This window comes from Vespa velutina, chromosome 5 (assembly GCF_912470025.1).
Source record: "Vespa velutina chromosome 5, iVesVel2.1, whole genome shotgun sequence".
NCBI lineage: Eukaryota > Metazoa > Arthropoda > Insecta > Hymenoptera > Vespidae > Vespa > Vespa velutina.
Genome location: NC_062192.1, coordinates 7201788 through 7227207, shown reverse-complemented (window position 1 = coordinate 7227207; position 25420 = coordinate 7201788). Strand labels below are relative to the sequence as shown.

General features: G+C 34.8%; 2 protein-coding genes across 3 annotated transcripts; both read right to left on the bottom strand.

The window, feature by feature from the left end:
- Positions 1-3187: 3187 nt before the first annotated feature.
- On the bottom strand, positions 3188-3838 carry LOC124949423 (UPF0602 protein C4orf47 homolog). The gene is made up of 2 exons (XM_047494425.1): positions 3817-3838; positions 3188-3576 (listed from the first exon to the last, which is right to left on the bottom strand). The coding sequence occupies exons 1-2, from the start codon at positions 3836-3838 to the stop codon at positions 3188-3190; spliced, it is 411 nt and encodes a 136-aa protein (XP_047350381.1).
- A 1501-nt stretch (positions 3839-5339) lies between these two features.
- Positions 5340-16708, bottom strand: LOC124949478. 2 transcript variants are annotated; one of them, XM_047494565.1, is made up of 5 exons: positions 16666-16708; positions 7023-7193; positions 6753-6925; positions 6048-6336; positions 5340-5964 (listed from the first exon to the last, which is right to left on the bottom strand). In XM_047494565.1, exons 2-5 carry the CDS (start codon positions 7096-7098, stop codon positions 5840-5842), a joined length of 663 nt encoding a protein of 220 aa, XP_047350521.1. In that variant the 5' UTR covers positions 7099-7193; positions 16666-16708; the 3' UTR covers positions 5340-5839. The 2 variants fall into 2 exon arrangements, with proteins under 2 accessions (XP_047350521.1, XP_047350522.1); XM_047494566.1 differs by lacking the exon at positions 16666-16708 and having other exon boundaries at positions 7023-7244.
- Positions 16709-25420: the final 8712 nt, after the last annotated feature.

The window sequence follows — 25420 nt, the reverse complement described above, 5'->3', positions numbered from 1 at the left end:
CTCTCTCTCTCTCGCTTCCCTTTCTCTCTTTCTCTCATTTTACTCTTCTGTATCTCTTCTAGTACTATCTCGAAGCAGACGAATCGAATTAAGTCTCTAGGACCGTTCTAGCTTTAACGAGCCGTAGATTTACTCGACTTGTTCATCGAATAGCTTCCACTACAACGTTCTACCACCACGTTTGCTACACCACAGTTACACACACTTTCGTATGACAACGATAAACCAAGCTCTCGTAGCTTCTTCGTTGGCACCTCTGTCGCAAGAGTACATAGGTAAACAAGTAGCTTTATTCTGTCGCGTAAATATAGACCTTACTCTATCAGCTGGCAGAAACGGAATCGCATCAGCAGTTGTCCAATGAAATTGAATGTTTGTCAGAATTGAAAAAGCGAATGATCGATCCTCCTTAACAATTCTTTCATTTCAAATGTCGTTAATCCTAACGAACACTATTCTGAGATTTAATTCGATTAACCTTTTAGTTTTGATTATTTCGTTATAGTATTCGATTAACGGTTAAGTTAAGCTCAATTGAACTTATGCTCGAAACTAGATGTCAGTTTTATTTCTTTATACAAACTTTTTATAACAACTCATAGAGAAATTAAGGAAAAGAAATTTAATAATAAAAATGATATCTTCACATAAAATTCAATATTTTTTTATCTCTTTTGTTATAATTGTAAATACACTTTCTATATTGATAATAAAATGTTTGGAAGAAGATAGTTCGATAGATTTCCATGGATTCGATATCGCATATTTTAAGATCCTCTTTTTAAAGCTTCTCTCTCTCTCTCTCTCTCTCTCTCTCTCTCTCTCTCTCTCTCTCTTTCTCTATCTTTATCTCTTAACCTTTTTTTTCTATTTTTGCGACAGTCATAGCCTTTCAAACGAATACAGAACTCCTTGCCACCATCCTAGTACAAACGTCTATGTGTCTATGTATCAGTGTTCGTGTGTGTGTGTGTGTGTGTGTGTGTGCACACGTGTGGTTGCCTTGGATCTTCCATCGTAGAACTCTAGATAACGTGTTGTGTATTGGAAAGGTATCGCGATGCTTGGAATGTTTAATACCGGAGCAACGACACGCCGCTCTAAAGAAATATTCGGTTTCAGCTATGGAATAAATCTCGCGAGAATCGTGACGATCTTCTTTTTCTTCTTTCTCCTCTTCTTTCCCTTACTTTTTTTTCCTTTACTTCCTCTTTCACGCCACATCTAAGACTCCCAATACGATCATTGAAGAATATTTTCCTCGGTAAGCATGAACTTATTGATGCGAAACATTTATTGCGCTTTTACGCCAATTGAACAATTGAGTATGTCTCTCTCTCTCTCTCTCTCTTTCTCTCTCTCTTTCTCTCTCTCTCTCTCTCTCTTTTTTCTAACAAAAATAATTGTTCGATAGCCCATTCAATTTTTATATTGTACGCACAATTAATGTTTCAAACTTGTATCAGGTTTTTGTTCCTTTTTTCAAAATCGTTCGACATGTTCGAAATGATTGCAAAAATTATTTTTGATGTTAAATATTGACTCCATAGATTTACAATATATCTACGTATTGATGGATCGAGAAATAATTAATTTCTCGTATAAAATGAAGATCTCGTTTAAAATGAAAATCATTGAATTTATAATGATATCAAATAATTGATAAGTTATTGGAATCGTAAATCAAGTAAAAAAATATTCTCGTTCGTTTAGTCTTATCATACAAATATACGTAAATACATATCAATCTGATTCAATGGGAATCAAGATCAAGAGGAAGCCAATTAAGTTATGTGATGGAAAGCTAATAAGAGACTATCGTAATGCGTTTTATATGAAGTCGCAATAGCCAGCAAATAATATACGCACCAACATACATATGTATTTCTTGATGAAATACTATGGCTTCATAGCTTCAGCTGTTCCATATGGTAGGAAACCTGTCGTCAGATACTCATTGTTTGCTGAGAACGTTTAATTGCGACCTACAGAAGTAGTCGTCTATTCGGAGTGACGGTGAACGTTCGTTAGAATTTCATTACTAGCGTAAGTTTGGAGCCGATTCAGTTTAAAAGGGCCGGTCAATCCAAGAGGGTTCTCAGCACTCTCCCGCCATTGTGTTTGCCAAGGGTGCTGGTCAGTACGTGACTGAGAAAACGTAACCCCCGCCATCTATTTCCCCTGTCTTCCCTACCTCACCATACCGTTCGTTCCTTTTACCAGAATACAGAAGAGAATTTCGATTCACTGATCATCTATATGTTCTTTAACTTACGTCACATTCAGCTGGCTCATGGAAAATCAGAACACTTTCATATATTGACTTTATCCTTTCTTCAACCATAAAATCGTTGATCGGATCATTTGCAATGCCGTCAACGTAGTTTCAAATTGATGTTGTTACTCTTGAAAATTACGTATCCACGAGATCTACTCTATTCGTATCTAAATAAAGTCACTAAAAAGGATTCAGATTTAAAAGGAGTTGAAAGGAAGCTAACATGAGAACAAAGGAGAGAACAGAGTTAGGGTATCCTTTTTACGTTCGCATCGACTTGTATTACCTTTCCTCGTAAAAATAGATGTAGGAAAACAGAAGGAAGGACGACATTTACGATCTCACGATATATTTACTTTTTCGTATATATTTGTTCGAATATAAAAATAAAAAGGGGAACAATACATTGTAAATCAAAATGAATGCGTTTCAAAAAGTAAAAGTTAGACGACAAGGATATCCTAGCGGTGAGGATTACAAGGATTTAAAGTCGAGCCGACGAGAGAATACAATTTGTTTTGTATAAAAGTTTTTACGTACGAATGGGCTAGAGTCATCCATTAGGAAAGTTCGCGATAGCAGGTGGAAATCGAGAGAACACGAACGTTTAATTGGCCTCTGTACAAAATACTCTTGGGTATATCGTGCGAGTATAGAGAGAAAGAGAGAGAGAGAGAAAGAGAACGAGTCGTTCGATCGGCTTAAAAGTGAATCGATGCATCAACCAAATCGTTTCGAGTTTAATACTAAAATACAAAAAAAAAAGAACAAAAAGAAAAAGAGAAGTAGTCAAAAACAACAAAAAGATAGGAAAAAAGGAAGAAAAAGAAAAAAAAATGAGAAATAAAGAAAGTAAAGTAAAGTAAAATAACGTACGTGTATCCATACAAAAGGCAAATAAAAAAAAATTTATTGAGTCAAAGGATAGACACGTTCGTGATACTCTCGATAGTTGGTCGCGTTACAGGATACAGCTGTGACCTGATTGATAATACTGTTAGTATATTTTGTTCGTAGATCAGGTCCACCAGCGAGCAATGGTGGTCCGGTCATGATAACTCTTGGGATACTAAGATCATACGGTTCGCTCAAGTAAGATGGAAACTTGCTGAAGCAACCATCGTGATTTCCACCGGGTGACTTTGGAAATGGGACATAGATATGGCCAGGATCAATGATCTTTTCTTGAATTTCCTTTGGACGCACGTACGTCGGACCAGGTCTTTCATCGAAATAAGGATTCGGTGGGAAATAATCGAGAGGAGCACTCATAGACAAGAAACTTGGTCCTGTTCTCTCTGCGGAATATGAAACGTTAACGTTTAATAGATCCTATGTGTAATTTTCACTTAAAATTTGTACTTATACATGCGTCCTTCTCTCTCTTTCTCTCTCTCTTTCTCTATCTCTCTTTCGACAGCAATGAAAACAACAAACAACGAAAACGGAAAGCTTAATTAGCTTTTAGCTTGCTAACTACTCCGTAGCAACGAGCTATGAATTTTCTCGTAGAGTGTAGCTCGATGTAAATTATATACTTTGTCTTCTCAGAGTGGTCATCGTATCTTTTATTATACCTCTTTCACTCTCTCTCCCTCTCTCTCTCTCTCTCTCTCTCTCTCTCTTTCTCTCTCTTGTTAATGTGATATTAAATCAAGAGCTTTATATGATCACAATATGTAGTATTATCAAAGGTTAGTAAAAGAAAAATAATGGGAATGATATTATTAACGACAAAGAGACCGTTGTCGAGTTAATATAATATCATTGACTCATTTAGAAATTTTCAAGAGGTTTTTTGTTTTTCTTTTCTTTTTTTTTTTTTCTTACAAGCAAATCGCAAATGTTAAAAAGAAAAGTTGCTCTTCGTTCTTACTTAATAGTATCGTGCAAACATAAGGCTGTTTGTAATTAATGCGAATGACTTTCCGAAGAATTCAAATATATATTTCTTACTTCATGAGCTGGAAACTTTAAGCGGTCATAAAACGTGGTATTAAGGGTCTCACCATTGACAATGAGAATTACATCTAACACCGGCCAGTGTTGAGACCATTATTTCGCATTAACTACGAAATTTCTCTCTCTCTCTCTCTCCCTCTCTCTTACTTTCCTTAAAACTTTGCATCCCTCGCTTCTCGCCGAAATAACATCATTCGCGGCTTACTGCCATAATCCTTATCTCGTTTAGCGAAACACTTAAAAAATCGTTACGTTAACTTCCAAGATAATATAACTCGCTCGCTCACTTGAGTGAACTACGTTAAAATAAACGTGCTTATAATGTGACACCTCGGAAGAAAAATATCTGTTTGCAATGCCTTGAAATGTTTGTTGATAAAGCGAGAGAAAGGAAAAAAGTAATTGCACGCATATATATATATATATATATATATATATATATATATATATATACATATATATATGAAGAAAAAATAAGGGGTAACGTGGGGAAGGACAAATGTTCAAAGCGAATTTCGCTTTTTCCACTTTCATCTTGAAACACGTGTACGCATATGCAAGAATAAAAACAAAAATATAAAAAAGAGAAAGGAAAAGCGAGCTTGACATATGGGACTTAAAAAAAAAAAGAAAAAAAGAAAAAAACAGTAAAAAAGAAAAAAAGAAAAAAAAAAAAAAAAGAAAAAAAAAAAGAAAAAGAGAGAGAAAGAGAGAGAGAGAGAGAGAGAGAGAGAGAGACAAGAAATAAGAAAAAAGAAATTAAAAAGGGTGAATAAAACGAAAGAAGAAAAGTATATCGTATGGATCAAAATGAAAAGCGTGGCTTGGTACCAAAAAGTAGCCAAAAACGATCTTAACTACACGTTGTGGTACGCGTGCTCGTTCTGCGACGAGCACTTTGTCAACGTGGAAGATAAAGCACCGGAAGCGAAGATCTCTTTTAAAAAAGTACGCTCGTTCGTTCTCGCGACTTATTTATTTATGTACGTTCGTGAGAAGGAGAGAAAGAGAGAGAGAGAGAGAGAGAAAGAGAAAAAAAAACAGAGAGAAAAAGAGATGTATGTACGTATATACGTATGTACGTAGGTACGTAGACACGTACGTACATATGTATGTATGATTTAAAAAAAGAAAAGGGAACTTAAAAAGAGAAAGAAATGGATGTACCCTAGATGAAAAAGAAAAGGACGAGAATTTAGGTGCGAAAGATCCACATCGTGGATGCTGAGCAGCATCCTCCGACATTTATTTTAATCTCTTAGCAAAGAGCACATGTAATCGTCGTCTTTTTAACGACTTTTCGTTAATCCACTGCTATTTCTCGTCTTTCTTTTTCTCTTTCTCTTTTTCTTTCTCTTTCTCTTTCTCTTTCTTATATCGTATTAGTACGGTCGTAAGTAAGTATTGTTCCTTTCTTCCTCTTATTTATTCTTCTTCTTTTTTTCTTCTTCTTCTTCTTCTTTCTGTTATTCTTTATTCGGTTTTACTTCCCCTTTCTTTTTCCATTTGTTCTTCTTTTTTTTTTTTGGTTTTTTAATCTCTTACATCGGGTACCTCATTTTATTTTCGCAGCCTCGATAGCGAGAATTTTAGTTTGTACTATTCATTTCGACCGCACTCAAGCTCTTTCACGTTTAATGAATGTAATCTGGTAAGCGACGCGACGCAGCGTGACCTAATTACAGCTACCGAAAGGGCCAAACACGTTGAGCACGTAGAACGGTCTACGTCGACACGAAAAAAGCTGTTAATTTAGAGCTCTTTTTCTCCCTCTTTCTCTCTCTCTCTCTCTCTCTCTCTATCATACCTTCCTTTCTCTTATCCTTTCTTTTCCAGGGATCGTAGGGCTCGTGCGCATAAGTGGGATAAGGACTGAAGCAAATATCCGCATATCCCGGTCCACCGAGTTTCCCAGGCTTTATCTTGAAATTCGGCTCTTCCCTTTCTCTTTTTGGCTTGGCTCTTAATACAGGACTGAAGTAAGTCGGTTGTTTGCTGAAACACCCATATGAGTCACCAGGGGTTGAATGCTTTTTCGAAGGTGATGGTGGTATCAAGGGTGGACCTTCTATTATCTTGATTTTTTTATGTTTAACCTGTCACGATAATATCTAATAATTATATGTAATTCGAAATTTGATAATATCAGACTGATTTAACGTAAAATATTTTTTATTTAACGAATGTAATATATTTTGATTAATCAAACTCAATAAATTGAAAACATTTGGAAAACCATTAGTTTTACAATCTAGAACATTTAACGTTATATATGATTTATCATACTTTGATAAAAAGATAATATTTTGAAAAAAGTAAAAAAGAAAATAAAATAAATTGATTTATTTCGAATTTCAATGCGTTCATTAATATTACGTGATTACATAAATAATTTATATAAAATTCGAATATGTTAATTATCTACAAATTTTAACAAAACAAGGATATTAATATAATAGAAATCCGAAAGATCTCGATGGAATTCAAATAATCCAGTAACTCTTTTAATTACCTGCGATATTGGTTTAGTGAGTGCTTCCCCCACGAAAATTCGTTGGAATTCTTTCTCGAAAAGTTCATAGGGTGGACCGGAAAGCAACTGACGACCCTTTTCAACATCCTCGCGTATCACGGCCGGTGGACCGTACGGATCTTCCGAAGCATTTGGTATATCATCGAAGAAACCTTAAGGTATAAAAAAAGGAAAAGGAAAAAAATTAAAATTGGAAAAAGTATTTCGATCGTTTTTCGATCGAATTCGATTTTTGAAAATATTCATTACCAACTCGATCAAGATCCGCTTTCCCATATCGCCGGCCGAATTCAGTTTCTTTTCTGAACCCTCCTGGTCGTTTCATCCTCTTTCGTTCATCCGATAGACGCTTTGACGTATATTATGTCATCCATTATCGCCTGCTTAACTTCGAGGTTAAGTCGAACGATTCGAATCGATCTTTATGAAAAGATGAAACATTTTGTTGACGCTCATATTACATGAGGATAAATCAAAATTTATTCATTAAAATTCATTGATCTCGAATCAATATGAAGATACGATCATTTTAAAGTAGTACGAAGTAATCGTTTCATCATGAATACATTATATAAAAATGAGAATCGATGTTTATAAAAAAAACATTTCCGAGGACATCGCCAAGGAAAAGAAAAGAAAAAAAAAAAAAAAAAAGAAAGAAAGAAACAAGGAAAAAATTTTTATTCGATTTGAAAAATATCCGTTTGACAATTCTATGCCGGAATGATCCTTTTGCCGTGAAACAGGATCGTTTGAGAAAATCCAGGATGATCCCGTTTCATCGGTCGCCATACTACAATAACTGTCGTTTCCTGTCTTTGAGGTAAAATTATATCCTTCAATAAAAGTCCGACGAGGTCGATTCTCCGAAGGATAAAACGCGCCTGGTCTGCGCATCATCGCCATTCGAGTTCTCCTTGTTTTCTTAATGATCCAAATTAGCAATAAAATCTGTCGTGCGTAATAGAAGGACATTAATCTAACTCCTTTAACTTTTTTTCTTTGGAGACTTCATCGTTGTCTCCTTTGTTCTCCAAGATTATATCCTACTGAAATACTCATACAGAAAATGAGAAGAAAGATGGTAATAAAATATCGAGATAGAGAACTGGACAATTTCAAAACGTCCGAAAGAAAATCATTTATCCGCAAGATAAACCGAAATGACGTATGATGTATCTGAACGTGTCTCTCTCTCTCTCTCTCTCTCTCTCTTTTTTTGTCTCTTTCTCTCTCCCCCTCTCTCTCTTTCTCTTAAAAAAAAGAAAACAAACAATTTTGAATATAATAAATATATAAGTAGTTACTTATGAAAAAGAAGAATTTGTAGTCTCTTTTGAAAGATCGAAGCGATGACGGTGCTCGTTCATCGACGACGAAGCTACGCTTTGCTCGTGACCGATCGCCCGTCGTATCGTTGTTAAATTATGAACAAACTGTCCTATTCTTCGTCTCCCTTTCTTCCTCCCCCTTTTTCTCTGTCCATAGTTAACCATACCATCGCTCACTTTCAGCTACGCTTTATTCACCGTGTATATTCAACCTTTCGTTTCACATTCAAAAATATTTTGGCCATGCGATAAAACACCTCGACTACGTGCAAAAACACTTTCACGGTTTTTTGTCTATCTCTATTGATCTATCAATTCACATTTCACTCTCTCTCTGCTTCTCTCTCTCCCTCTCTTTCTCTCTCTCTCTCTCTCTCTCTCTCTCTCTCTCCACTCCTCACTCTCTTTTTCTTTCTTTTTCTCTCCTTTTACACAAAGTTATAACGAAAAACATTTGTAAGCATGTCACTCGTAACATCTTTTTCTCATGAGTTATGACTAAATTTCATGTCGGCAAAGTTCGATTTAACAAGGTACTGGCACTTTTCTTCTTTCTCTCTTTCTCTCTCACCCTATCCCTCTTCCTCTTGTTCTCTCTTTCTATGCTCTTCTTAATTAAATAAACTAATTGTAACAGTAAAGTCTGACATTCATAAGCGGGACTTTCGATTAGCACATTCAACGGTCGTAAACTAAAACGCAAAGTTTACCGTACCGCTATAACGTAAGGCACAATCAGTGTAAAATTTATGCTACCAACGTCGAAGAGGTAAACTTGAATTTTCATTTGGCTCCTTATAATTTTACTATGCCATTAAAGTCCAATATTCCTAATCTCTCTCTCTTTCTCTCTCTCTCTCTCTCTCCCTCCCTCTTTATAATACCCTTAATCGTGCTCTGCGATAGAGTTTTTAATATTATGATTACAATACGACGATTATCCGATTAATTAGGTATTTAGTTGTTTTATAACTGTATTTTATTTATTCTTTTATATGCCTATGTCTATATTGCCGCATAGAAAAAGTTATATGATGCCATTAAAAAAAGAAATGAAAAAAGAAAAGAATGAAGGTGACTTCGATTTTTAATTGACAAACTAATATCCGTACAATTTTTATTTTTGTAACTTGTTACGATATGGAGGATTGATTATTCCTTTTCTCATTTGTTTAACTTTTCAACTAATTTTATGTCTGAAATATTCTGTATATTATTATGTATACATAAACGGATGAAGTAAACGTATTTTGAAAATTAAAGAATCAACACTCGGTCAACAAACAATTGACCCGGTTTTCTTCGTTAATGAGTCGGCCCTAATTAGTTGACTTGGCACTGTCAGATATCTTTCCCTCCATTTCTTCCCATCTACAGCAGCAAACGGGTTTCATTACCGACTGTTTGTAGACGCCACTGACTGGGAAAACTATGACCTTATCTTCGCGTGATTTATACTTAGACCAGCCAACGTTGTAGACTTCAGACCAACGACGGACACATAGTTATGTAACCACATTGAAGCTAACTTTGACTTTGCGATTCTCCGCTTTGCGGGTAAACCATGTCATTACAAGCATCGATTTAACTTCGAACGTTTAATTACACTGTTTAAATTATACCAATCCGATTCACATGGAAATGAGTTAAAGAGCTTCACTTCTTTTTTCCATGTTTTATTTTTCTATTCTTCCGTTTTCTTTTTCTTTTCTTTTTTTTTCTTCCTTTTTTTTTTTTAATTTCATCTCGATCGTATATAAAATCAGAAAAAAATGTTGTAGACGACGAAAAAGATGAATACATGTATCAATGGATGTAATTATGGTCGACGTGTAAAATACGATATTATCAACGAACGAAAATGATAAAATTCGAAAGATATATTTCGCTTATCGGCTTCGTAACGCCACAACTAGTTTTCATTTTTATTCATTAGTTTACACGCGGTGAATCTTTCTTAATTAAAGCTTCATCTTTCTTAAGAGCGTATAAAATAGAGGAAGAAATTCTCGATCCCTTTACTCGTAACCCGAATGTGCGGTGCAACCAGCGATATAACGTTATAACGATATTACCAAGACTTCTAATGGTTTTTTCATTGATTAAGGAAAGCGGCCTCGATAAAAATTCCGTTTAACGGTATTATTCGATTATCTCGTTCCTGCCAAGGTTCGCGCAAGACCATAACTCGTTTCAACCTCGAAACTAATCGCGAGATCGAAAAGTCTTCCTCTACAATATGAAATTTCCTTTTTACGTAACATTTTCAGAATAACATATTTTATGTAATCATCATAATAACGAACAACGAAGGATTTATATAAGCCGACTGGATACTTCATCCTTTCCCAATTAATCGGACGAGAGCGTTAATGGAACAAAATGAAAATTGTGAGTAACAAATTTCCAAGAAGAACCGAATTAAATTTTTTATATTAACGAAGAGAGCAATCTTTTTCCAAGATTAAAGTTTTACCGAGACTGTCGTTGTTTTTCATCAAACAGCTAATCATCGCTCTGTTTATTATTCGTTAAAAATTCCTTTTTTGATTATGTAAAATAAATTAAAATATAATTATAATAAAACTGTTATTATTGAACTTTCAATAATGATTTTGAAATTGTGGAGTAAAAATTTTAACATTATGCATAATATCATTTATACAAATTTATAACATGTGTACGTTCTACGCATATTTTAATGTAGAAAATAAATTTATAACGGAACACATTTGTTTATTTTTACCTTTCAACCTGCAGCATTAAATTTTAACTTACAAGTGGCAGTGTTCACATTAACAACAAGATGAAAACAAAAAAAAAAAAAAAAAAAAAAAAAAAAAAAAAAAAAGAAAGAAGAAAAAGAAAAAAAAAAGAGAAAAAAAATGTTTCTAACTTTTTTTAATTCTGCATAATTTCGAATCACGTGACTATGCAAACAAAATAGTAAATGAGAAAGAGGGATGAAAATTGAGGTAAACCTTTTTCGTGGACTTTCACATGATGATCGTGCCGGAAGTTCAGGACACTTTGTCGGGCAAAGTCTAGGTCATATGTCGTGCTCGCTGTGCCAGTAATTTCCACAGGTCCTATCTACCGCCATATTTCCATAGGATTTTCCGCGGAGCTCACGGAATGGAAGCGACAACGGGCGCGATAATAACTAAACTTTCGATTGCCGAGGCGACCTATTAAGATAAGGCACTAGAGAGAAGAAGAAGTGCGCGAAGCCACTCTCTTCGAGTTTAAAAGAAGGAAGGATGTGCTTGCTGGCGTTGTGCTCGAGAAATCGTTCGAAGCTCGAAAAAGGAAAGGAAGAAGGAAAAAAAGAAGAAGAAGAAGAAGAAGAAGAAAAAGTAGTAGTAGTAGTAGTAGAAGAAATAGAAAAAGAAGAGGAAAAAAAAGTGATTAGAGGGAAGGAGTAAAGAGAAAGGAAATAGCTCAGTGGAAAGAGAAGACTAGCTGAGATTGGTTGGATAGGATAATAAGAAAGCAGTCAGGCGATCTCGAAAGAGGAAAAATAGACAAAGAGAGAGAGAGAGAGAGAGAGAGAGAGAGAGAGAGAGAGAGAGAGAAAAGAAGGAAGAAATGGAATAAAATGACGATATATATATATATATATATCGGCTAGTCCGATAGGTCGGCAGATCGATTAAGATTAAACGCCTAGTTAGCGAGTTTAAAGACATTGCGATGGAAGTCGATAGATTGAGTTTACTGGGATTGAAATCAAGGACGCGGCCGTTTAATTTGCAAATGGAAGAGAAAGACCCCGTTCGAGGATACCGTACCGAAAGAGAAGGAAACTGTATGCGATATGTAAGTCTCTTGATTGTCGATTCTGTTACTCTTTCTACTTGTACGTTAAAGTAGTCGCATTGTGAATCAACGAACGAAGAAATCGAGTAGATACGAGTAAAGATCGTAGAACATTGTGTCTTTGACTTTTAGAAACTTTCCTTAGGTGGATCAATGTCGTTGCAATAACGGTGGTACTATTAGGTAATTGATTTTCTTTAGAGACTCGCGGCAATCACTTTTCACCGGCTTTGTACCGACTTTCTCGATCGTCTCTCAACGTTACGGATAAGAGACACTCCTTGCAAAGAGATACTTCTTTCTGTGGTATTACCCCCGCAAGCAAGAACCATGAGATTGTTCTTCGTTGGCTTTAGAAATCTATCGGATTCTTTGGATCACAAGATTCAATGTGACCGATGACTTTCCTGAAATAATCGGACGCGAAAAAACGAAGATTCGAATGTTATGTGACATAATAATAATATAAGCATTCCGTGAAATTCGATTATCTTCGGGAATTTCTTTATTAACAATAATATAATGTCGTATATTATTTTAATATTAATATAGATAATTAAATATATTGTATTTCGATAATACAAATGAGAATTGATAATATATTGTCGTATATTATTTTAATATTAATATAGATAATTAAATATATTGTATTTCGATAATACAAATGAGAAAACTAAAAATGTTTCCTCAACAACAAGACATTTTTAACGAAACCTTATAAACAGATAGAACATTTATATCTCGATAGTTATTTTATGAGAAACGAATTACTGGTTGTTCCTTTCAAAATTAAAACGTAAAGAAGAACGTTAAAGGTTGTACATTTACTTTTTCTGAGGAGGTTTACAAATACGGATTTCTTCAAAAGAACGTTTCTCGCAAACGAGATGAGAAAAAAGAATAATTGGAGAGGGCGAACGTCGAAAGAAAGAGAGAGAGAGAGAGAGAAAGAGAAAGAGAGAGAGAGAGGGTTGGTGTTAAGATTAACACGTTAACGAGGATTTTTCAGCTCCCTATTTGTCCAAGTTTAAGCTTGGCTATTCTGGAAACATAAGTTCGCTTTTCGAGCTAATTTTCAAATCTCAAGATAGAAGATACTTGAACGTTTTATTCTTTTCCTTTTTCCGGCTTAATCATCTCCGTTGGTCTCGTCAACAACGCTATACATTCTTTCATTCTACCCTTACTTCTTTTTTCCTCTGCATCATCTTTTTCCTTATCATATATCTTTCAAGTAGATCGCACAAATCTTAAAAATAGATTCGATTTAAAGAAACGATCGAACTATCGAGAAATCATCATTCTCGTGGATCTAAGGATTATTTCAAAACTAACTAATCTTATTTCCTTGAATCATAAGAAAAATTTGTGAAGAAGAAGAACTTGATAAAACAGAAGTCTATAATACTTTTCCATAGATTATTGTATCGTTTTAAAGTTTTTTTTTTCTTTTTTTTTTTTTTTTTTTCTTTTCGAAGGGTAATCTTAAGATAAGAAGAATAGATTTTGTGTATCCGCATGTGTGTATGTGTGTGTGTGTGTGTATCTGCATTTGTATAGCAGCTCATATAGCTAAAGATCTGAAGATAACTTGAGACACGTAAGAAGATTATGATCTTGGAGAAAAGATCTTGATTCAAGTCGATTTAATTCGCCTTTAGATATCGCGATAAGAAGATGCAAGAGTTTTGAAAGACGCTATATAAAAGAAAAGTAAAAAGAAAGGAAGATAGTATGAGGACGGCACTTTGTTCGATGGAGAACTGGCGATCCAGTGAATCCTTTCTCTCTCTCTATATATATATATATTTCTTTTTCTCTCTCTCTTTCTCTCTTGTATTCTCGACAGACGGTTCGGACGGATTCAATCTCATTAAGCGAGCGGTACAAGCTACGAAGAAATTCGTTGCAAATTCCAATGTCGAGCTATCTCCTCGGTCATGTTGATGCCACGAAGAGAAAAAAGAATCAAAAGACGACGACTCGGAGATGCGGTTCGTCTTCGAGAAGAAACGAAGAAGACGAAGGTCGAGTGATCGAATGAGTTCAGGAGTAAAAGAGATAGAAAGATAGATAGATAGAGAAAGAGAGAGAGAGAGAGAGAGAGAGGCAGAGAGAGAGAGAAAGAGAAAAAGAAAACATCGACGTTTATTGGAGAAGGCTGCTTGTAAGTATTCAGAGACGATATAAAAAATTCATCCAGGTAATTTATTTGATATAAACAAAAAATGAGCAAATACAATTTTAAATATAAAGAGGAGAGAGAAAGAGAGGGGAAGAGAGGGAGAGAGAGAGAGAGAGAGAGAGAAAGAGAGAAAAAAGATGTTAAATAAAATATCAATAAACTTAAACGTAAATCTAGTATTTTAATTAAATCGTAAACAAAAAAAAAAGAATAAAAAGAAAAAGTAATATATCTTCGTAAGTACTTGAAAAGAAAAAGAATTATCAGCAGTATTCTTTTCAACTTTAATACGTATTTTCGATCGATGCCGATCAGAATAGTAACTTTGGCAGAGACAATTGATACATTAAATCGGCAAAAAACAGTAGGGGGGGGAAAGAAGTTAGAGTAATCGCAGGGACGAAAATTTCTTCTATAAATTAAGTCATTTAACTTTTTCGAAAGCAAAGTTTCGCCTGGGTGAAGTTTAAGTTATAGTAAAATAATCACGTCATTATGCCATGTTTTTTTCGTCTTATAGACGTAACGTGTGACGGATGAAACCTTTTCTCTATTTTTTTTCCTTTTATTTTCTTTTTTTTTCTTTTTTTTTTATTTTTCTTCCTTTCCATATTTCGTTATGCAAAAAGAATATTTTTCTTTCGATGAGAAAATCATTTTTCTTACGATTCCATCGACGAATCACTACGTATGAAAACCACGAACGATGGGATACTCGAGTTCTTGAGAAAGCATTCGAAAGATTTGCGTTTTGTGCGAAAGGATCACGCAAAGAGACGAGAGCGTTCCAGTTTCTCATCGTGAAACTTTCTCAATATAGGAAAGTGCGTCGGGAAAAGTTTCGTCGAAGATTCTTTAACAGTAATTTTCTCTAAGGGCCGTTTCGCCAAATAGAAAATACTTCTCCTTAATGTTTCCTATTGGTACGAAGTGAACGTTTTCGCTAGGGTCAATCGGTCACGAAGACAATCAGTCGAATTAAAAGCTCGACTTGTTCGCGATGGAAAAATGCCGATAAAATAGAGGCTTAAGCCGTCAGCTTTCGCACTGTCCACTCGAACTTGATAAACGATAGAGATTCAATGTCCAAATAGAGACGGTACTCTGTTTTCTGAAAATCGAATGACCAAGTTAATGGACGTAAGAAAGAAGAGAAACAACTTTTATAAGATCCGACAAAATCTTTATTCCGCTCTAGTTCTTAATACGGAACTTAAGTGATAATGATGATGAAAAAGGTTTTCGTCTTTCTGTTACAGAGAAAAAAAAGAATAAATAAATAAATAAATAAAAAGATAAAAAACGATACCATATATTTTATTCCCTATAAAAATGAAAATTATTTCATAGAAATAGAATTTAGCACAAAATCAATGAGTTTACTATTAATGGATTGAATATAATGATGGCACGCATCTCTACGATTAGAAGAGGAATATTCACGGAAGAGCGGAGAGAATTATCGAGGTTGCGGTAGCATTGCGGTGTCCTGTCCATTAATTCGACCTTAGCCTAAGGGGGTTAAAATAATTAATCCCGCGATCCAGCTACCGCGATTAAACGCTACGATTAAAGCGGGTCGTAAGTTTACTTAACCGAAGATCCGCGTACTGGACTCTCATGCACGTGCTCATTTGCACATCTCAGCAACATCGTAGAATCGATTCTATTTTCTCTCTTTCCAAGCTACCACCAATGTATCCAGATCTTATTCAAAGACAGACACGTCTCTGAACTCTGAAACATTCGAGGGTTGACCATTGAGTCGGAATCGAGAGAACGAGTTTGATACTTCGAAACTAACTAATGTATAATATAGTCGATGAGTCAGAAAGTAAATAGCTTTTCAACAAGATTTCGTATTCGTCAACGTCTTCAAACTTCAATGAGAAAGTAAGCAAGACCGACTATATATATACCTACATACATATATATATATATATATATATATATATATACACATATGTATGTATGTATGTATCTATTCTCAAAAGCGATCAACCGAGCAAAACGACGAGTTTTCTCGAATTCCCTTCTTCCTACGGAAATTCGCAAACGAAATTCAATACCACTCGAGTACAACCTACTGCTGCCTCGACGTGATACACGTACAGATATATTGAAATATTCAATGGAAATGGGACAGTCATGAGAAGGAGGGAGAAAGAGAGAAAGAGAGAGAAAGAGAGAGAGAGAGAGAGAAATAGAGAGACGACTTTTACCTCTCTGAGCGGTATTCTAGTGGTACATCGTTCCACCATCAAATACTCGGACTAGGACACGAAATGCTTTCGATTTTTCAACGTTCGAGGCTTCCACGTTATATGGGAGAAATCGTTGAATTAAAAGAGTATAAAGCTTGGCAAAAACAAAGCTAGGGCTATTAGATATACCCTACTACTACTATTATCGGTGAGATAGATGGATGGATGGATGGATGGATAGATGGATGGATGGATGGATGGATGGATATAGTCTTGATAGTGGAATGGGTGCATCTACTCGAGGGGAGTATCCCATTTGCGGACAGTCAAAGAGACAACCTGTTTATACGCACGTAGTATCGCTATTGTTGGCAAATTGGCGGTGGACGGATCTGTCGACAATGACCAAGGTTTGATGGAGTAATGGACGTTCACTGTCGACGTGTTGACCCGTACGGACGATATACGTTGTAATGACGCATCCATGCCTCACACACACAATTATACACACACGTACACATACGCACGTGTTCGCAACACATATGTAAACATCCACGCTTGAACCTACATGCTAGTAGGCTGACTGATACGTAGCTACGTTATATACTGGCTACGCATACGGTTTAACTCTCATATATTCTAGGTCCTTCGTAAATGAATATGAGCTTGTCTGAATCTAACGATTCCGTTAGCTTTCGACGAAAATTATCAAAATATTTTGATCGCTAACCTCCATATCGAATTCTATAACATGAAAGTGGAAAGAAGAAGAAGATAGTAATAAAGGATAAATAATGTACACTGTTTAAATATCATATCGATCGAATGGTATAACACAAACAAACAACTCTCGTATTTTTACGTTTCTAAATATTCAAGCATAAAAATAAATAGAAACTTTTTGACGAATAGCAATGCCAGCCGCATTGCCGTAACTTCTTTCTCTCTCTCTCTCTCTCTCTCTCTCTCTCTCTCTCTCTCTCTCTCTCTCTCTCTCTCTCTCTCTCTCTCTCTTTCTTTCTCTTACTCTCCTTTATTTTCTTTTCTTTTCTTTACGTTAATAAGTTAGTTTTCTCATTTTCTTTCTCTATTTCCTTTTTTTTTTCTCAGCTAAAGGGGAGAATGATGCATAACCCGGTAACGGTATGCACCGTGAGATTCCACGTGCGACGTGGCGGACTACGTGCTACCGCAATGCAAAATTATGACGAAGCATACATCCCTCTTCTATCTTTTCTCTTGCTTTAGCAAACAGTGCAACTTTTGCGTCACGCGATCCGAAGGGGGATAGAAGGATGCCACAAATAAAACAGGTAGAGTCATAGAGAAACGTGAGATATTTTTCATTCTCTCTTCTCAAAGAACTTACTCGTCGCGTTCAACTGTAATCTATAGTTATTTTGCATTTAAACAAATATAAAATATACGGATGAGAATATACTCTTCTTTCGATGAATTTTAATAAATACACAGAGTATATCACAAACATATGTAAATATAGTATAAAATGAATAAAATGTCTTCTTTTTCTTTTATTTCTAAATACAAGATAAAAAAAAAAAAGGATAAGAAAATTTCAACGTTTAATAAGCCCCCAACTTTATGAAACCTTACTTGTTTTATTTTGTCTATTATTGTGAAACTATAATAGACAGTTATTAATATTGACTAGTATTGACTAATATGACAGTTCATAGTTCCTTCATATTCCTTATATTTTCCAATTTGTTATTTGAAAAATTTTTACACGAATGAAACTTTATCAAAAAACTTTCTAAACTCATAAAAAAAGAAGAAAACAAAACAAGTTAAAAAAGTTATAAATAGGTATTATATTGACTTTTATTGATACAATGATAACCAGCTGATGTTACAGTGAAAAGAAAAAAAAAAAAAAAAAAAAAAAAGAAGATCGCATTTTAATGTACTTGTCAATGTCCGTCAATCACCGTGTTAAAATAATTGACGACATTTGAAATTGAATCATTGCTGAAAAATTGATTCGATACGATCAAAAATTAGCTAACTCAATAAATTTACGACGTATTTACGATTTGTTATACGTAATAATAATATTTATCGTGAAACTTGAAAGAATTTGGAGAAGAGAAAGGAGAAGAAGAAAGAAGAAATAATAAATGTAAACTTTAACATTGGACGTAACCGGGTTGAACTTTTGATGCAGAAACCTCGTGACGTAGGTTCGGCTAATGAACGTGAAAGAAGCATTGCTCTTGCCGGAAGGACGGCCGAGAAATTACGAGGAGAAAACGAAATAACAGCCAGGCCGGCCGCGGAACGAATAACACGTGCGTGCTTCGCGTGTACGATTTCTCTCGTCGTACCCTCGTCCGGCTAGGGTCGGGAACATACTTCAACGTGTAACCCTTCACCCCCAACATTTTCACCGGGTACGACCGGTAAACGCGTTCTTCTGATTTACCGCTCTTACGGTGAGCTATGCTCTCGCAACGCGTCGAAAGCCTTGTGTTTTCTCTCTCTCTCTCTCTCGCTCTCGCTCTCTCTCTCTCTCTCTCTCTCTCTCTCACTCTTAAAGAAAGTACGAGTGCTTCAAGCACGATAACGTTGAAACGCAAACTATACTAAATTATACGTTTCTTCTAATAAAATCACTTTAGAAAAAGTAGCTAGACTTACGATAGTTATTGTTAATCGAAAGTATTGTTTGAATCAAATAAATATCAATAATACGAAATCAATGTTTCGATGATAAGAGTTTTAAGAATAATCTAGTAATAGATTAATATCAGTGCTTCGAGTAGTAGTACAAATCGAGAATTAAAATATCAGTAGTATACACGAATTGGTATATTTAAGAGTAATACGGGTCAGTGATTAGAAAAAAAAAAAAAGAAAAAAAAAAGAAGAAAGAAAAATAAATAAAAAAGACAATAGCATAAATTAATCAAACGATGGAATAAGTTTTAACTTTGGCTATTGTAGGTCAACAATGAAGTTAGTAAGTAGAACAAATCGACGAAATGATGAACTTTATTCTTAACGTAACGAAGTAAATAGCGAGAAAGTCAGTCAGTAGTATAGATCAACGTTTCCTGAATCTTCGCTAACTCCGGAACATACGAAGACGCGCATGGGATATTTAAAATCGGCAGCTGTCGGTGATAAGAGATCAAAACAACTTCTCGATTCCCTTCTAGCGACACTTTCCGCTTCACGGTTGTAATATTCGTCGAAGTTTCATCTTCCGTCTATTGCAAGGACTAATACAACAGGTCTGACTCATTCGCGAGTTTATCACTCGGTAGAGATACTTCGAATCGACTTCGAAGTACAAAGCATCAACCGTATTCTCATTCCCGTTGTCCTTCTCTTACTTACCTCACTCGAGTAAAACTGAAACCGTGCGGAACGGCTTTTCGAATATCGCGTGATAACGAAGCAAAACGTTGACATTTCTCGAGTATTATAAAGAGGATTTTGACAAAACGTATATTATTAACGTAAATTCTCTTTAATCTTTTCTTGAAAAGAATGAGAAAGAAAAAAAAGGGAGAGAGAGAGAGAGAGAGAGAGAGAGAGAGAGAGAAAGAAAGAGAAACAAAAAAAGAGAAAAGCTTTAACGATCATGATAACTCTTTTGGAATTAGGATTGAATGAAGTCTGATAAGATACATCATGAACTTGCAAAACTCTTTGATCTTTTCCTCCATAATTCTTTCTCTTTCATTAATTACTTTATATTGTTCGTTATGTTTAAAGTTATATAAAAGAGCTTAGATGAAATGAAATTAGTCGATATGATACTCGACTATGAATTAAAACGAGAATCTTTCTTTTGTATTTTTTATTATGAAAAAAAAAAAAAAAGGAAAATTAATGTTATTAGTTAGATCAACAAAAAAAAAAAAGGAAAAAAAAGAAAGAGAAGATATGCATGCAAGATATGTTAGACGATAAATATGCTTTGAAAATTATCAACTTACCGTTATCGAAGAAATTACGAATTTATGGACTGTTGGATAAGAAAGAAGAAATTATTATATAGATAGAATGAAAATCATGGAAAAATTAAGTACTATGAATTTTATTGTATTCTCCTCCCGAATCTTACAAATAGTGAACAGCGAATATCGACATTAAATGGATTTTCTATTTCGTTCTCTTGACCTTGCACGTTGTCATTCCATCGAACTTTTTACTCTTGTTTTCTTTTTCGTATGATCATACGCATTTGTACCCATACACACACGAAAACATATTCTCCCTCTCTTTCATTCTCTCTCTCTCTCTCTCTCTTTCTCTCTTTCACACACACGTACACACACACACACACACACACACACACACACACACACACAGACACGATCGTTCGCCCAGCTTAACCGCTTAATGATCATTATTAGTGCCAACGAATTACAATGCTTTATTAGAAGATCTCAACTCGTCCATTTTATCGTTTATTTTTACGGATACATTGCTATGGGCATGACGCGAAGTATGATTATCGATCAACGACTTTAATATTGCCAAAAAAATTTTACACCTTTCACCAGAGTTTTCATATCGTTCTTCCTTTTTCTCTTGATTTTGTTATTTTTGTGTTTCTTTTCTTTTTTTTTTTTGTATCGTTTTCTTTTACTTTTTTCTTTTTTTTTTTTTTTTTCTTTTTATTTTCTTTTTTTTTTTTTTCATCAAACGCACGGACACATCGACGTCGTAAACAGGTTCATTTAATTGTTAGATAATTGTTCTCGTAATCTCTTCCATATCATTCAACTTTTAAATTTACTTAAGTAACTTTTAAATTTATTCTTACGTGGCGTACACGTGGGGAAAAAAAAAAAAAAGAAAAATAAATAAAAAAAGAAGAAGAAAAAGTCAAGAGCCATTCAGAAAATCGATTCTATGAATTTAATATCGAAAAGTTGTCACAGTCCGTCTTTCATTAACATCATTTCTTCTCTATCTTTGATAAACGAAACTCAATCGATCGATTTATATATCGTTTCATCTGTTCCTCAAGGGATAAACGTAAATTGGAATGAAGTTTAACGTCGTACCGTTGATACTCTTTACGCTCCGTAATGTCGTAAGGAAAGGAAATAACAGGGAAGATAAACGAAACGACGAGTAAACAAAGACTATTCTCACAAGAGCAGGAAGAATCGAAGATCGAATCGAGAGTCACTGTATCTATCTCTATCTATATATGTATTATCTAGATAAAGAGAAATATAGAAACACAGAGACAAAGAGAGAGAAAGAGAGAGAAAGAGAGAGAGAGAGAGAGAGAGAGAGAACTCGAACGGGATTTCAGCTCTCTAAACTCGATCACCTCCATCGTAGCTTCTATAAAACCCCATTAACTCGTTATGAGCGTCATTGTCCGCGTATCGTGCCGTGCCATATCTTCTACTTGTCTCTCTACGTTTTCTCCAACACTATCGAGCTATCGTATCAATGGCGATATCTACCTATCTACCTACCCGTTACCTCTTTCTCCCCTTACCCAACACCTTACGATTCTCTTCTTGGCGATACAATCTCGTAGATCGCGTTTGACTACAGCGATAACGTGAATTGAAAATTTTCACTAGTCGTTTCATAGTCGTTTTTATCTCTCAAAGAAAAACAATTTTGGTTGTCGACATTTTCGATATGTTCGGCGCCCTATTAAAAGCCCGTTAAGTGTATATAAAAAATCGTGATATTTAATATTCCCAAGTGGATCGTTACTTCACGTTTGTTCGGTTATTTCGTTTTAATCGATGAAATAACAATACGAATTTAGAGTATACTTCGTTTTGTTCCTTTTAACGAGGTTTTTTTTTTAAATGCCATAAAACCATTCGTACATATCTGCTATATTTACTTTCCCCTCATCGCCCTCCCTTCCCCCATCTCTCTGTTATCGAATGAAAAATTGTGTAAAATTATTATTTCAGTTCGGGCATACGCGAGAAAAATTTTATTTAAGAATACAGAAAAACTTGCAATTTTCGTTTCAAGAAGAAAGAAAACATTTAATCGTGGGGAAAGCCATTTCTTTTACTCTAATATTTATCAAAGGGAGAACGTCGTTATGAAAAGTTGAAATTTCTTCATGTAATCGAGATAAGATTGAAAATTTATGACATCAAATATAAACTTTCGGAAAGATGGTTTCATTTATGGAGGAAAGAAAAAAAAGAAACGTACGAAAGTAAGATAGAGAGAGACAGAGAGAAGAGGAGGGGGGGAGACAGACAGATAGTTTCAGAGAACGAGAAGTCCGATTTTTCGTTATTCGACCGCGGCGGATAACCGTGGAGCGGCGTAATAATTAAATTTATCACGAACACTGCCACTGCTGCCGGCGGATGTGGTTGTTGCGCGACGGCTTTCCCGAGCCCGTTGAAATATTTTGCAGCTGCAACGTTCAATAATGCCTCCCGTTAAATTATCGTATTATATGGGTTTGAGGTGGGTGAGAAATGGAACAGTGGTGGGGTCTTTGGTACGAGAATAGAACGAGAGAGAAAAAGAGGGGGAGAGAGGGAGTAGAGAGAGAGATGAAAACGGGACATCCGACCGATTTAACGGTCCGTACGTCATTGTCGTGGAGTCTACTTAACGATTCATTCTCATGGTCGATACGAACGACGATTACGTTCGATTTCCCAACAGTTTTTCTTCCTGGCCAACGAAATAATGCTAGCAATATAATCGAATAAACTCGAGGCACATGATCGATGTTCGATTTTCATCATTATCAAATAATGCGAACAATATTTTATCTATACGGTAATGTTTCTTCGTATGAAATTCATTTGTTTGAGTAATGATCGAAGGTTTCTTGGATATAAAAAAAAAAAAGAAATAATAAAAAGAACGAGAAAAAAAAAAGCGAAAGAAAAAGAAAAATATCCAATCGCGAAGGATACGTACGAAACCTCTGCGAGTTATAATTTTCTTATCAATTTTCATTTTCGTCTTCCTTATTTTACTGATTCCTTTGATCTCGACGAACAAGCGTGTACTGTATTTTGCATCTATCTATTCCTGGTATGTTGCTACCTACCTATCTACCTACCTACCTACTACCTACCTACCTACCTACGTATCTACCTATCTACCTATCTAGTTATGTATCTACCTACCTACCTACCTACCTTGCATGGTCTTTCACGATCGATCCAGCAGCTCTGAAATTCTAGAAATACTGAGTTCTTTCGAGTTTGACTTCAAAGCTCCGAGTAACCATTAAATTTTTTATGTTAATATCGTCCGACATCCATTACATACACACAAGGATATACACACAGAGTTATATACATACTTACATACATACTTACATACATACATACATACATACATACATACATACGTGTGTGCATACATATATATGTCGAATAATTTGTCGCGTTAATCAGAGCCCGGATCAATGACCTTTCATTTCCCCTAAAATACTTCGTATTTGGCACGAACGAGAAACGACGTTCGGTCGACAGGCGCCGATTAATTTACAAGCCTTTCCCCCCCTCCCCGTACTCGCCGATAAATCGTGTAACTAACTATGATTAATTCATACCCAATGACATTGACGAGAACCAGTCACTCGTTCGACGGATTATTATCGTATTATTTTATCTTCGAAAATAATATTTTTTTAGTCTCTTTTTCTCTCCTTCTCTCTCTCCATCTCTCTCTCTCTCTCTCTCTCTCTCTCTCTTTCTTTCTCTTTTTCTCTTTTCTTTTTCTCTCAAAAAGTTCAATTCATCGAACGAGGAATATAACGAGATATACGGGCTAGATCAATTGAGCTTTACGAAATCATTGAAAATCTATAACATAACCTCCGTTACATTTGCAAAAATGATTGTTCTTCGTGAATGGGCCGGTAATCAAAGTGCTAAATTTGTAATACCTACCCGCGTACGAGGAAAGCATATTTACATAGCTTAAACGTTAGTACAGGGTTTGGATACAAGGATTAGTACAAGGGAATCTAAAATTCTACGATGGATCGAGGAAAGCTCGTATATTTACGGCGAATTATTATTTCGCGAAGCTTGGTCGTTTGGTTTGTAATTCGTGAACCCGTTAAAAAAAATTCTCGTTCGAGATTCGATCTAAGTATTTCATTGAAATTTCTCTTAATGAATTCTCGATCGTGAATCAAACCTCATGGCCTACATTAATCTCGATATGGAAAAATTTACTCCTCGATACGTATCTATGTAGTAACGTTGAAAATTGTGTTGATATGTTGAATTGCTAATGCCGATCATAAATTTAATACGACCAAACATTATTATTTCGTTTTTATTTCTTTCATTATGTACGATATTGCAGACATTTTTATCAACGAGTTTGGAGTAAAAAAATCGATAAGGAAGAATTAATGAAAAGAAAAAAGGAACATTTTTTCCTTATTAATTAAGGAAGACTAAGAAAAATTGACGACGGCGTTGATCCGTCCGTTCGCGTTCGATTCCAATTCGTTCTCTCCATTCTTTCATTCTCGAATCACGATTTTTTTCGTGACACGAACGAGTATGTGTACATACAAAATGCGATGTGTATATGTATATGCGTGGGTGTATTTGTATGTGTGTTTATATATATAATATATATATATATATATATATATATATATATATATATATATCTATCTATAATATGTGTATATATAATATATCAGTGTCGGATGTCCAGTCACTCGACGTCCATTCTTTTATTTATTTATTATTATTATTATTATTATTATTATTATTATTATTATTATTATTATTATTATTATTATTATTATTATTATTATTATTATTATATTTATTATTATTATTATTATTTATTATTATTATTATTATAATTATTATTATTATTATTATTATTATTATTATTATTATTATTATTATTATTATTATTATTATTATTATTTTATCCCTCGTATTGGGCGAAGATAAAATGTGCTCGCAACGATTTCGGAACGTGCCGTTTCCGTCGAGTTTCCACACGCGTGCATTGTATAAGATCGCGATCGATATAAGCGTTCATACGATTTTCGGTCATGAACGCAGAAAATGAAATTTCGTTGCTCTGAGCTCGTTTAAGGAGAGGTCTCGAGTTTTCAGGATATTATGTATA